General features: G+C 54.4%; 1 protein-coding gene across 10 annotated transcripts in view; it reads left to right on the forward strand.

The window, feature by feature from the left end:
• The window catches only part of CCM2 (CCM2 scaffold protein), a 45,621-nt gene that overhangs the window by 24,714 nt on the left and 8,452 nt on the right, over nucleotides 1-12,455 (forward strand). For all 10 annotated transcript variants that reach the window (XM_082692127.1, XM_082692128.1, XM_082692125.1 and 7 more), the window contains one exon: nucleotides 160-333. In XM_082692127.1, coding sequence (XP_082548253.1) covers nucleotides 160-333 — 174 coding nt within the window. The remainder of the gene's footprint in view (nucleotides 1-159; nucleotides 334-12,455) is intronic.

The raw sequence follows: 12,455 nt of genomic DNA on the forward strand, positions 1-12,455 counted from the left end.
CTATCTGGCATTTTTGGTACCGTCCTCCCCGGGCCGCACAGGCAGCCCCTTTGCATGGGGACCGTGGTGGTGGCTTGGCCACATTGGCATGTGCGCTGTGGGGGCTGTGCGAAGCCTTCGTGAATAACAACCTCTAACCCTTGCCGTTTCTGCCTGCAGCCTGGAATTGTGTCGCCTTTTAAACGAGTGTTCCTGAAAGGTGAAAAGAGTAGAGATAAGAAAGCCCATGAGAAGGTGACAGAGCGGCGCCCTCTGCACACTGTGGCGCTGTCCCTGCCCGAGCGCGTGGAGCCCGACAGGCTGCTGAGTGACTACATCGAGAAGGAGGTGAAGGTGAGTCCGGCCGCGGGGTGTGCCCCCGCTGTCCCGCCGGCGCTGCTGTGGCAGGTGACTGTGCCCACGCTCCATGTTCCAGTTCGCTGGCCCCATTTCCAGCTCTTTCTACAGGAGCAGCCGCCTCATTTCTCTCGAGGGTGGGCGTGTGTGTGCCGAGTCCCCAAACCCTGTCCGGTCCTGTATGCAGGCACCTACAGATAAGCGTGGCACGCCAGGCCCCCAAACACACTGAGTGCAAGTGAACCGGGGAGAGGGGCAGCGGCCTCGAGGTCAGGGTGGTGGAGGGGCTCCGCCAGGAGTGGGGCGCCTGCGCTTGGAGAGGGTGCCCGGGAGGGTGGGGCTGCGGATTGCATGGAGCCAGTCCGCTTCGAGTCCCCTCAGGGGATGCAGAGCTGTCCAGTCCCAGCCCCAGTTGGGGAAGGTGTGGGGCGGTGGTGTCCTCGGAGGGGTTTCTGCTCTTGCCTGGCCGTCAGGTGACAGGGGAGGTGGGTGGTGTCCCCATCAGAGACAGGACTGGGGAGGCTCAGCTGTGGGGACACTTGGCACAGAGGAGGGTTGGAGCAACCCCGAGTGAAGACACGAGGCTAGCCTGGGTACGGAGTGGGAGTCTCCTGCCCCCCTCCCTGCCGTGTTTCCTGAACACCTGTGCAGGCCTGTCTCACATGGGAGTCCTGGGGTGCTCTTGGGCGGGGGGGGAGATGGGGTTACCGCCCGCCAGGCTGAGCACAGCCGGCGACCGTGCCTGTGCGCGTGGCTTCCGTCGGGGCCAGCGTGGATTTGTACATATTCAAGGAGATAGAGCCTGCAGCAAACATGGGACAGAGATGTGGGCCTGGCCACCAGCCACACGGGAAACCGGGGGTCAGTGTAACGTCCTTGGAGAGGTGAGAGCAAGCACGGTGATCTCAGAAGTTCCAGGCTTCACTTCTGAATAAAGAGGGGTGGACGGGAGTTTTTAGAATGAGATGTACGTCCATGTGTGTCTTAACACGTTCACGAGAGGGCTCGAAGGAGAGTCCAGAAAGGCGCCCAGAGGAGTGGCCAGAAGGTGAAGAGAGGAAATCAGTCAGCGGGAGACAGAAGAGCAGATGGAGATGGAGGGCCCACGAGGGGGGCCCAGCAGGAGGAGAGGCAGCGCTCACGCGGAGACGTGGGGCCTGTCGCAGAGTGGGCCAGCGCGACCTCACGGGACGAACGTGCCCACCACGGTGACCAGGTGGGCCCAGTTCTGAGGGAGACATGGGAAGACTGCTGCCTCACAGCGTGGGACACACCGTGAAGGCGGAGACACAGGTCCAGAGCACAGGGTTCCCCCTAGAAAGGAGCCAGGGGGGGTTCCTGGTGCAGCACAAGAGCGCAGGCCCCGGCAAGACTCTGAGGGCCGAGCGTGAGCGCCTCTGGGAGAGGCAACAGGATGTTTTTATGTGTGGGGAGAGGCTGAGGAAGACCTGGGAAGAGTCAGAGCCATATGTGAGGACAGCGCAGGTGTGGGTTAAGGAAACCTTGGAAGAGAAAAGTTGGGGATTTCTGCTTCCAGAAGGTGCGGTGCATGTGCCTCTCCCTGGGCGTGTCACTTTGCACAACGACAGTCCTGGATGCTCCATGCGGTGACTGTTGGCTCCTTTGCGAGGTGGACACAAGGCAGCCACACAGGGACCTGGGGGCCCCAGGGGAGGCCTCCAGCTTCTCTTTGTCCTCATGTGCCCCAGGTGTGGAGTTGAAGAGGCTGGCAACCCAGAAACACAGACAGGTGCGGCCAGACCCCATCGAAAGCTGCTCTGTGGGAACCAAAGAGCAGCAAAGGGGTGTCAGCCACGGCCGAGCAGGGCAGCACCCACCTGGGGGAGGCCGGGCCGGGAGCAGGGACTTTGGTCCCTGATGAACCCGGGTGGGACCGGAGTGTCCGTGGGGCCCAAGGGGCGCCAGAAAGTCTGCCATGCCCCGAAGGACAGAGGGGCCACCTTGGCGGAAGCTGTGGGACCAGAGCACGTTCTCCAGCGTGTGTGTCGTTGGAGTCCTGGCTGGAGGGGCTGAGAAACTGTTCCGGGGAGTCGTGTCTGAAATGTCATTCATTTGGCAAAAGACAAACTTAGAGGTTTAAGAAGTGGAGCGTGCTGTGAGCAGGGTGAACCCAGAGCCGTGCACGCCGGTGTGTCCCCTTGAAACTTGTCAAGAGCAAAGCCAGCAGGTCTGGAGAGCAGAGAGGGGAGCAGTTTCTCCACTGGGAGATCGGGGTGCCGGCAGCCACGGGGTCGGCTGGCACATGCACTGGCTCCCGAGGAGCGCCCCCCCGCCATGTCCTGCGGGCCCTTGCAGCTGCTTTGGACCGCTCTGCGACTGACAGGGATGCTCAGGCTGTCATCTGGAATCTGCCGTCAGAAGGTCTCCAGGCCCGTCTGTTCTTACTGGAGGATGTCCTCATGTGTTCAGGGAACGGACGCCAGTGCCACAGTCTCTCCCTGAAACAGAAGGGGCGACCTTGCTCTGAAGGGATGCAGGGCCGGCTCGGAATCCATCACATCGACAGGCCAAGGTAGAAATGTCCTGGCACCCTGTCGGTTGACGCAAGAAGCACATCTGACTCCCATCCATGGTGAAAACTCAGAACAGGATGTGTGTGTATGCGCCACGTTACATGTCCAAACTGAGCTCAAACTTGAATATGCAGTAGCGTTTACAGGCGCTTCAGAGACAGACAGACAGGTACAGCTGGACCCGGACGTGGATGGGGTTTCCTGAGCGCACAGTAGGGGCGCAGAGAAGCACAGATCTGCGTGCTGGGAGCCTGCCACGTCCGTGGGTGGGGGACTCAACCCGATCACCGTGGCATGTGTCCCCAGACCTGTGCAGCGCTTGATATAGTTCTGACTGAAATCCCAGCGAGCTTTTCATGGATGCAGAGATGACTCCAAAATGTGTGTGGAAAGGCAGAAGGAGCAGAACCGCTGAAACGGTTTTGCTGGAGCTGCTGGTCACCCCCAGAGACAGTGTGAGCTTCCGCCCACGCTCCACACCCGAATGTGCGGAAACTCACCGGGGATGGACTGTAGCCGGGCCACACGGGCAGAGGGACAGCTGGACCCGCAGCTGGGGTATGCGTCCGTTCTCACCATGGAAGAGCGTTGCCCCTGCGGGGCTGACCAGCCACCCGGAGCCTGGTTGGCCCCCTTGCGGGACGGCGCCATGTGGGGCCTGCGGAGTTGGCCCTGGGACAGGGACTGTGTGCTTAGGCCTGTCCCCCACTGGGTGAGCCCAGCTTGGCCTCCGCCTGCCCTCAGCTGCGCCTAGGCTGAGCTATTGGGGGGCCCGTGCGTCTCTGCTGGGGTCCTATGGCTCGGGGTAGGACCGGGACTGGGCTTTGCTCCATCCCGGGGGTGAACGGGAATGGCTCCTGGCGGCTTTGGAGAGGAATGTGTATGTCCCCTGCACTCACTTTCTCTCACAAAGAATCCGTCCGGCTCCCTGGTGCAGGCCGTGGTCACGGCCCACCAGTTCTGCAGAGCCAGGCAGGGCGGGAGGTGAAGCTTGCTGTCCCCATGCCACGGAAGTCCCGGAGGGCAGCTTGCCACGCTGCCATGGCTGCTGGCAGTGACCCCGTTCCTGCTTTGGAGCCGGGACGGGGGCCTCGGCAAGATGAGTAGCTCCCACGTCCTGGAGGCTACTGGGTCCACCTGCTCCTGCTCCACAGGGGACGTGGGTCTGGATGCGAGGACACACTGTGGGCCGTCTGGGTCCGGGGGTGCTGACTTCGTCTCCAGGTCTGGAAAGGGTGTCCTGGTCCCCAGAGCGCAGGTGCACCAGGGAGAGCCATTCCTCCGGGGCCGCTGGGGCGTCTCTGCAGCGCACCTGCTGGGGCGCTGTGGGGGCCTTCTTCGGGGCTCCACCTTGCTTCAGCCATGTGTCTAGGGCTGGAAGCCATCAGGGATCTGTCCCTTGTGCCCGAGCAGCACACTCAGCGGTGTCCTTGTGTGTGTGTATTAGGCGGTGCCCCGGGCTCCCATGTCGTGGGAGCCGGCTCCAGGGCCCCTGCAGGCCATACCCCATGGCCACTTCATGGCCTCTGCTACGGCTCCTGCAGCTGGTGCCACTGTCTGGCGCTGCTCCCTGGGGCCCTGTTGTCCCTGGGCTCCGGGGTGCCTGGTTCTGCGAGCATCTCCTGCTGTCTGCTCCTTCTCGGAGCTCCTGGGCCTTCAGAGTGGGGTGTCTTCCTGGCCCCCAGGGAGCAAGGGGAGTGGCGGCATGAGGTTCCCAGTCTTACCTGGGGGACCCGGTCCAGCAGGTCCACCTCTGAGCCTTTTCAAGCCTTCACCCACAGTTTGCCATGGCCTGTATGTGTATGTGTGTGTGTCTGTTCACGTGTGTGTGTGTGGTGTCGTCTGTCTTCCAGCATGTGGGGGCGGGCCACTTGTGCGAGCCTGGTGTGTTGAGAACTCGTGCACCCTCCCTGGTGTCCTTGTCCCCGTGTGGGAGTCCTGCCCTTCCTTCCATCAGGCCCCGCTCTGCTGCAAGGTTCTTGCCGACTGAGTCCAGCCATGGGTGCACATTATCGGAAGGCCACCTCGGGGATGTCCATGGTATCCCGTCAGCAGTGAGTTTTGGAAGCACCTTCTGTGCTTGGAGCTGGAACGTGAGCTGGTTAGCACGCGTCTGCGCCAGCTGTGGTCCCTGTTGGGCAGCAGGCGTGGTGCCCGAGGCGGTCTGGCTGTCTCCTCTTCGGCCTCGCGGGTGCCAGGGCCATTAACAGATGTGACTGCTAGCCCTGCGTCCCCTCGGGGTCTCGAATGCATCATCACGTTCAGGCCTCTGGAACTGTGCCCTTGACTTGCTATGCCCCATGGCGGCTACGGGCCACTGCTGACTCTGTCGGGGCACAGGGCATGCATTGGGGACCTTGCAGGATGATGGAACGCGTGTGGTAAGCCCAGTCCAGGAGGCACACCTGGTCGCATCTGGAGTGGTAACAAGGATGACAGCTGCAGTGAAAGTGTCTTACCAAGAATTCTGTCGCCGTGAAGCTCATCTCAGATGATGGCGGCTCCCCTTTCCACAAAGAAAGTAGGCCTCGAGGAGATGTGCTGGCTGGGTTTGCAGCCGGCAGAGCTAAGGGACAGGGAGGAGATGGTGGCATCATCTCCTGAGGCAGCGACAGGGGCGAGGGCAGTCCTGTGCGTGTGCATCAGGGCCCCGTGAATCAGCAAAGCCCTGAAGCCGGAGTGACCGTTCACGGACAGGATTGTACTGCTTAGGATTCAAAAAGTTGTTAGCAAACGAAATTATTGAGTAAAACTAATAAGATGATTTTTTTTTTCAAAGATTTTATTTTTATTTATTTGACAGAGAGAGATATCACAAGTAGGCGGAGAGGCAGGCAGAGAGAGAGAGAGAGGAGGAAGCAGGCTTTCCACGGAGCAGAGAGCCCGATGTGGGGCTCGATCCCAGGACCCTGGGATCATGACCTGAGCCAAAGGCAGAGGCTTTAACCCACTGAGCCACCCAGACGCCCCGATGATTTTTTTTTTTAAAGATTTTATTTATTTATTTGAGGGAGAATGAGTGAGAGAGAGCATGAGAGAGAAGGTCAGAGGGAGAAGCAGACTCCCCAAGGAGCTGGGAGCCCGATATGGGACTTGATCCTGAAAGTCCAGGATCATGACCTGAGCTGAAGGCAGTTGCTCAACCAACTGAGCCACTAGGCGCCCAAGATGATTTTCTTTTCTTTCTTTCTTTCTTTTTTTTTTTTTTAAAAGATTTTATTTATTTATTTGACAGAGAGAGTGAGCACAGGCAGGTAGAGTGGCAGGCAGAGGCAGAGGGAGAAGCAGGCTCCCTGCTGAGCAAGGAGCCCGATGTGGGACTCGATCCCAGGAGGCTGGGATCATGACCTGAGCCGAAGGCAGCTGCTTAACCAACTGAGCCACCCAGGCGTCCCCCAAGATGATTTTCTAATATGGTAAAATATACATGGCAGAGGGCCTGGGAGGCTCAGTCAGTTGGGCATCTGCCTTCCGCTCAGGTCATGATCCCAGGGTCTGGGGATGGAGTCCCGTATCGGACTCCATGCTCAGCGGGGAGCCTGCCTCTCCCTTTCCCTCTCTGCCACTCTCCCAGCTTATGTGCTGTCACTCTGTCAAATGAATATATAAAATCTTTATGACAAAATTTTCATTTTAGCTCTTTTTAACCAGGTTTAAGTGTGCGGTTCACTGGCATTAAGCACGCTGCCGGTGCTGTGGGGCCACCACTGCCCATGTCCGAAATGTTCTCAGATCCCCGAACGGAAGCTCTGTCCTCACGAAACTCCAGCTCCCTGTCCTGTCCCTGGCGCCCCCCACTCTGCTCTCTCCTGTGTGGATTGGACCACGCTGGGGACTGTGTGCACGTGGAGTCACACGGTGTGTCCCTGTGTGACTGGCTCTTCCCGCTCCGTCTCACGTCCCCCTCTGGCAGCTGTGTTGTAGGAGGTGTAGGAACTTTCTTTTTAACACTGAGGACAACTCTGTGTATATACCCCCATTTCATCAATACGTCCACACTTAAGCGTGGTGACGTTTCCGTCGTTTCTGACTGTTGTGAACTTGCTGCCGTGCACATGGGACCCAAGCGTCTGTCCAGTCTCTGTTTTAGCTTCGTCGCTGTTGGTGGTGTTCAGTGGGCTCCCTGCCCAGTGTGAAGCCCAATGCAGGGCTTGAACTCATGACCCCGAGATCAAGACCTGAGCTAAGATCGAGAGTTGGACACTTAGCCGGCTGAGCCACCCAGGCACCCTTTGCTTCCTTGCTGCTTTGTTTTCTCGTGTGACGATACATGTGACCGAGTTTCCTGCCTTAACCATCTTCAAGTGCACAGTTTGGAGCAGTAAGTACGTTCGTGCTGTTGGGTGGCCATCGCCACCCTTCACCTCCGTCCGTAACGTTTCCTCTTGTAAACCCAGAGCTCTCCCAGCATCAGAACCGGCCCTCCCCAGCCCCACTAGCCTCCGCTCTAGTGTGTGTCCAGGCATCCGCGGAGCTCTTGCACAGGAGAACAAAACTGCAGGCCGATTTCAAGGAGCGCAATGCCACGGAGGCCCCTCCCCGCTGCAGCACACTGCGGGGTCCCTTCCTGTTCAGAGGCTGAGTCATGTCCCATGGCGTGGACGGGCCGCAGTCGGTGTCGCCACCGTCGGTCAAGGGTCTTTGGCTGTCTTCCACATTCTCGTGGTTAGGGTGTCACTGCCGTGACAGTGGCGAGCTCTCGAAGGTCCTGCTTTCCGTCTTTCAGGTGTATCCCCAGAAGCGGGGTCGCTGGGTCCTGCGGAGACTCTGGTTCTCAGCGTTTGGGGAACTCACACCGTTTTCCGGGCCGCTGTGCCATTTTGTGCTACTGCTGGCGTGTCCCGGTCCCGCTGCACTGCATCCTCGCTGGCACATTACTGTAGGTCTCGCTGGGAGCTGTGGCGGTGGGTGCGCGAAGCGGCCTCTCCCTGTGGCTTTGATTTGCATTTCCGTAGGGACTAGTGATGCTGGCATCTTTTCGTGCACTTGTTGGCTGTCTGTCTTCAGAAAAATGTCCGCTTGGAGCCCTTTGCCTGCTTTTAATCAGCTTGGTTAGTTTCGGGTTGTTGGGATGTAGGCGATCTCTGAGTGTTCCGGGGACCACTGCGCATCACATGTGGCTGCAAACACCAGCTCCCGTAGGCAGTCGTCGCCCCACTTTGTTGCTTATGGTCTTTTTTTTTAAATTTTTAAATGTTTTTATTGTTGCTTATGGTCTTTGATGCACAAACATTTTTAATTTCGTTGAGGTCCAGTTTGTCTCTTTTGCTCTATTGCCTGTGCTTTTGGTGTCGGAACCAAGAAATCGTTGCCAAATCCAATGTCATGAAGCTATTTCTCGGTTTTCTTCTAAGACTCAGAGCTTTGGGTGTTATATTTAGACGGTTCATCCGTTTGAATTATATTTTATATACGGTGTGAGGTAAGGGACCATCTTCTTTCTTCCCTGTGTGGACCTCTCGTTTTCCCAGCACTGTTTGTTGAAAAGACTGTCCTTTCCCTATCAAGGGTCTTGGCTGCCTTGTCAGACATTAACTGACCATGTATGTGAGGGTCTCTTTCTGGACTGTGTTCCACCCCATCAGTCTGTATGTCTGTCCTTATGCCAGCACCACATTATTCAGTCATCATAGCTTTGTAGTAAGTCTGGAATCTGGAACTGTGAGAATAGATGAAACTTAATACGGATTGGTGTGAACAGGCATCTGCATTTGGTGGACATGTGCACATAAGCGGATAGAAAGGCACTGGCCAGCTGCAGCACTGTGGGAACGTTCTGGAATGTTTATTGGTGAGAAGCTAAGTGTGAGCCAGCGGTTACATGTGCCACTTATTTACTCTTAAACCGCTCTCTCAGAGGGAGATTCCTAGCCCTAGAGAGGGTAGGGAAGCCAGTGCACAGCTCAGCTTTATTCCCTTTCCTCAGCCCCCAACTGAGAGAGGATGAAATATAGAACTTCCCAGAATGAGTGTGTGTCTCCCGGCAGAGCTGCCCGGCACACACAGACAGTTGCTGAAAGAAGGTTTCGTGAAGTTTCAGCCACTTGACTTGTGTCTGCTGCTGTGTTCTGGGTGCCCTGCAGCCCGTTCTCCTTGTGTGAGCAGGCGGTGGCCGGGCACAGCCCTGGGCGCACCAAATCAGGCCCGTGTCCACGTTCCTTGCACTCAGTAATCCCCAGAGGGACCTGTTTGGTTCCTCAGTCAGAGAGAGTGTCTTTGAGTACAATGGTTGGGTTTCTTCCCTCCCAGTCCGTACCTTTTCCTTCTTTTTCTTGTCTCATTGCATTAGGTGGGACTTCCGGGAGTGCTGGAAAGCAGTGGTTAGAGGGAATATGTTTATATTTCTCTTGATCTGAAGCAATCTTTAAGCATCTCACTATTAATTAGGATGCTGGCTGTAGGTTTTTTACACATTCTGTATCAGTTTGAGGAAGTTTCTTTCTATTCCTCGTTTGATGATATTTTTGTCATGAACGGGCATTGGATGTTGTCAAATGCTTTTCTGCATCTGTTCATCTGATCATACGATTTTTCTTCTTTAGAGTGTTGGTGTGTGATGGACTACATTAACTTGTTTCTGAATTTTGAATCAGCCTTGCCTTCCTGGGATAAATGCAACCAGGTCATTGTGTATATTTGTTATCTTAAATAATTTATATCTTTATATCTCATTGGATTCGATTTGCTAATATTTTGTTCAGGATTTTCACATTTATGTTTATGAGAAATATTGATCTGTGATTTTTCTTTTCTTGTAGTATCTTTGACTTGGATATTGGGGTTGATGTTTTCTCTGTTTTTAATTTCTGGAAGAGATTATAGAGAATTGGTATCGTTTCCTCCTTTAGTGTGTGGTAGAATTCACCTGTGAACCTGTGTGGGCCTGGTGCTGTTTTAGAAGGTTATTAATTACTAATTAATTCAGTTTCTTTTTTTTTTTTTTTAAGATGTTATTTATTTATTTGACAGAGAGAGATCACAAGTAGGCAGAGAGGCAGGCAGAGAGAGAGAGAGAGAGAGAGAGGAGGAAACAGGCTCCCTGCTGAGCAGGGCGCCCGATGCGGGACTCGATCCCAGGACCCTGAGATCATGACCTGAGCCGAAGGCAGCGGCTTAACCCACTGAGCCACCCAGGCACCCAGTTTCTTTAATAGATCATGCACCTACTCAAATTTCTTTTTATGTGTGTTTTGGTAGTTGTGTCTTTCTTCCTTGGTTGCTTTTGTTTTTGTTTTGTTGATTTTATACTCATGAAAGCAACTCTCTGATAATGGATTAAAGATTTTATTCATTTATTCAGGCTCTCCATTGAGATTGAAGCATGGGCTTCGATTCCAGGACCCTGAGATCATGACCCAAGCAGAAGGCAGACACCCAACTGACTGAGCCACCCAGGTCCTCCTAAAGATTTTTGCATTCCTAGAGATTTTATTTATTTGTTTGGCAGAGAGAGTGAGAGAGCACAAGCAGGAGGAACAGTAGAGGGAGAGGAAGAAGCAGGCTCCCTGTGATGTGGGACTCTATCCCAGGACCCTGGGGTCATGACCTGAACTCCAGGCAGAGGCTTCACCTTCTGAGCGATGCAGGCGCACCTACAATTGTGTCTTTCAAAAATTGCATTGTGATTTGGGAACATACTGTGTATGGTTTCCAGGCTTTGAAATTTGTTACGGTGTGTTTTATGGCCCAGAACAAGCTGTTTCGCGGTGAGTGGTCACGTGAGCTGAAGGAGCGTGTGTTCTACCGGATGAAGTAGTCTGTAGGTCTTGGTTACATCCTGCTGGCCGAGGGTGTCCCACTCTCCTGTGTCCTCGCTGACTTTCTGCCTGCTGGGTTGGCGCGTTTCCGACAGAGAAGGGCGCCTTGAAGTCCCTGGTTGCCATTGTGGATTCGTTTCTCTCTCCTTGAAGCTCTGTCTTCGCCTTGTGTGTTGATGCTCTGTGGTCAGGTGCGTACGTGGGAAGCATTGTCATGTCTTCTCGGAGGACCACTTTCATCATGTAAGGTCGCTCTTTAAAGTGGCTTTTCTTGGGCATGTAGTTGGGTCTTGAATTTAAAAAATAATTTTAGGGGCTCCTGGCTGCCTCAGTTGTTCAGATGCACAATTCTTGATCCCAGGGTCATGAGTTTGAGTCGCATGGGGGGTGTAGAGATTATTTACATAAAACTTAAAAAAAAAATTTTTTTTAAGATTTTATTTATTTGACAGAGATCACAAGTACGCAGAGAGGCGGGCATAGAGAGGAGGAAACAGGCTCCCCACTGAATGGAGAGCCTGATGCGGGGCCCAATCCCGGGACCCTGGGATCATGACCTGAGCCGAAGGCAGGGGCTCCAACCCACTGAGCAACCCAGGCACACCCCCCACCAAATTTTTTTAAATAAAAAAGTTAAAATTAAAAAACATTTTTAGTAAGCTCTGTGCCCAACACGGGGCTTGAACTCACAACCCTGAGATCAAGAGTGTGTACACACACTTGTGCTCTCTCTCAGATCAATCAGTCAGTGTTAAAATCCCTCAAATTGTGTTTGTCAGAGAAAGGTTTTATTTCTCTGTTGCTTGAAGGACTGGTTCCCTGGGCACAGATTGCAGGGGGGATGGGTTTCCACCAACGTTTCAGGGTTTCATTCCTCTCTCGCTTTGTAGTTTCTGAAGAAAAGTCCAATATCATTCTTTTTTTTTAAAGTATTTTTATTTATTTACTTGACAGACAGAGATCACAAGTAGGCAGAGAGGCAGGCAGAGAGAGAGGGAGAAGCAGGCTCCCTGCTGAGCAGAGAGCCCTATACGGGACTCAATTCCGTCCCGACCCTGAGATTATGACCTGAGCCAAAGGCAGAGGCTTAACGACTGAGTCACTTTATTTTTTTTTTTAAGACTTACTTATTAAAAAAAGAGATTTATTTATTTACTTACAGAGAGTGATAGAGTGAGCTCATGTATGTGGAGGGTGGGGGAGCAGAGGGAGAGGGAAAGAATCTTAAGCAGGCGCCACAGCGGGTCTGGAGCCCCTGATGCGGGGCTGGATCATACGACCCTGAGCTCATGACCTGAGCCCAAACCCAGAGCCGGCCTCTCACTGGACTGAGCCCACAGGCGCCCCATTCTGACCCTTGTTACCCTTGTTCTGCAGGTAAGGTGCTTTTGTCCTGGGGCTTACCGCAGGTTCTCTCTGTGGTGGTTTACTGCTGGACTCTGATGTGCAGGCATTGGGCTGCTTCTGGTTTTTCCCTTTTCTCCCCGTGTATGTTCTGCTTGGTGCTCTCGGAGTCCCCAGATCTGTGGTCTGGAGCCCGTTTGTTGTGAGTGCTTCTGGTCATCCCACCACACGCCCGGCCCCACTTTTGGAACTTAGTGACCGTTCTTGGACATCCTGTTCCATCTTCTTCATACTTTTCCCTCTTTGCTTTCCATTTGGGAAGTTTCTGTTGACATATCTTCACACATCTGCATGCCCATTGACCCGTCCCTTGGCTGTGTCCAGCCTGCAGATGTGTCCATCAGTGGAACCGTCAGTCTGTTTCTGTTACGGTGGGTCGTTGGCATTTCGCATCGGTCCATGGTTAGCGTTTCGAGCTCTCTGC

The sequence above is a fragment of the Mustela nivalis genome (genome assembly GCF_964662115.1).
Source record: "Mustela nivalis genome assembly, chromosome: 12".
In the NCBI taxonomy this organism is placed as follows: Eukaryota; Metazoa; Chordata; class Mammalia; order Carnivora; family Mustelidae; genus Mustela; species Mustela nivalis.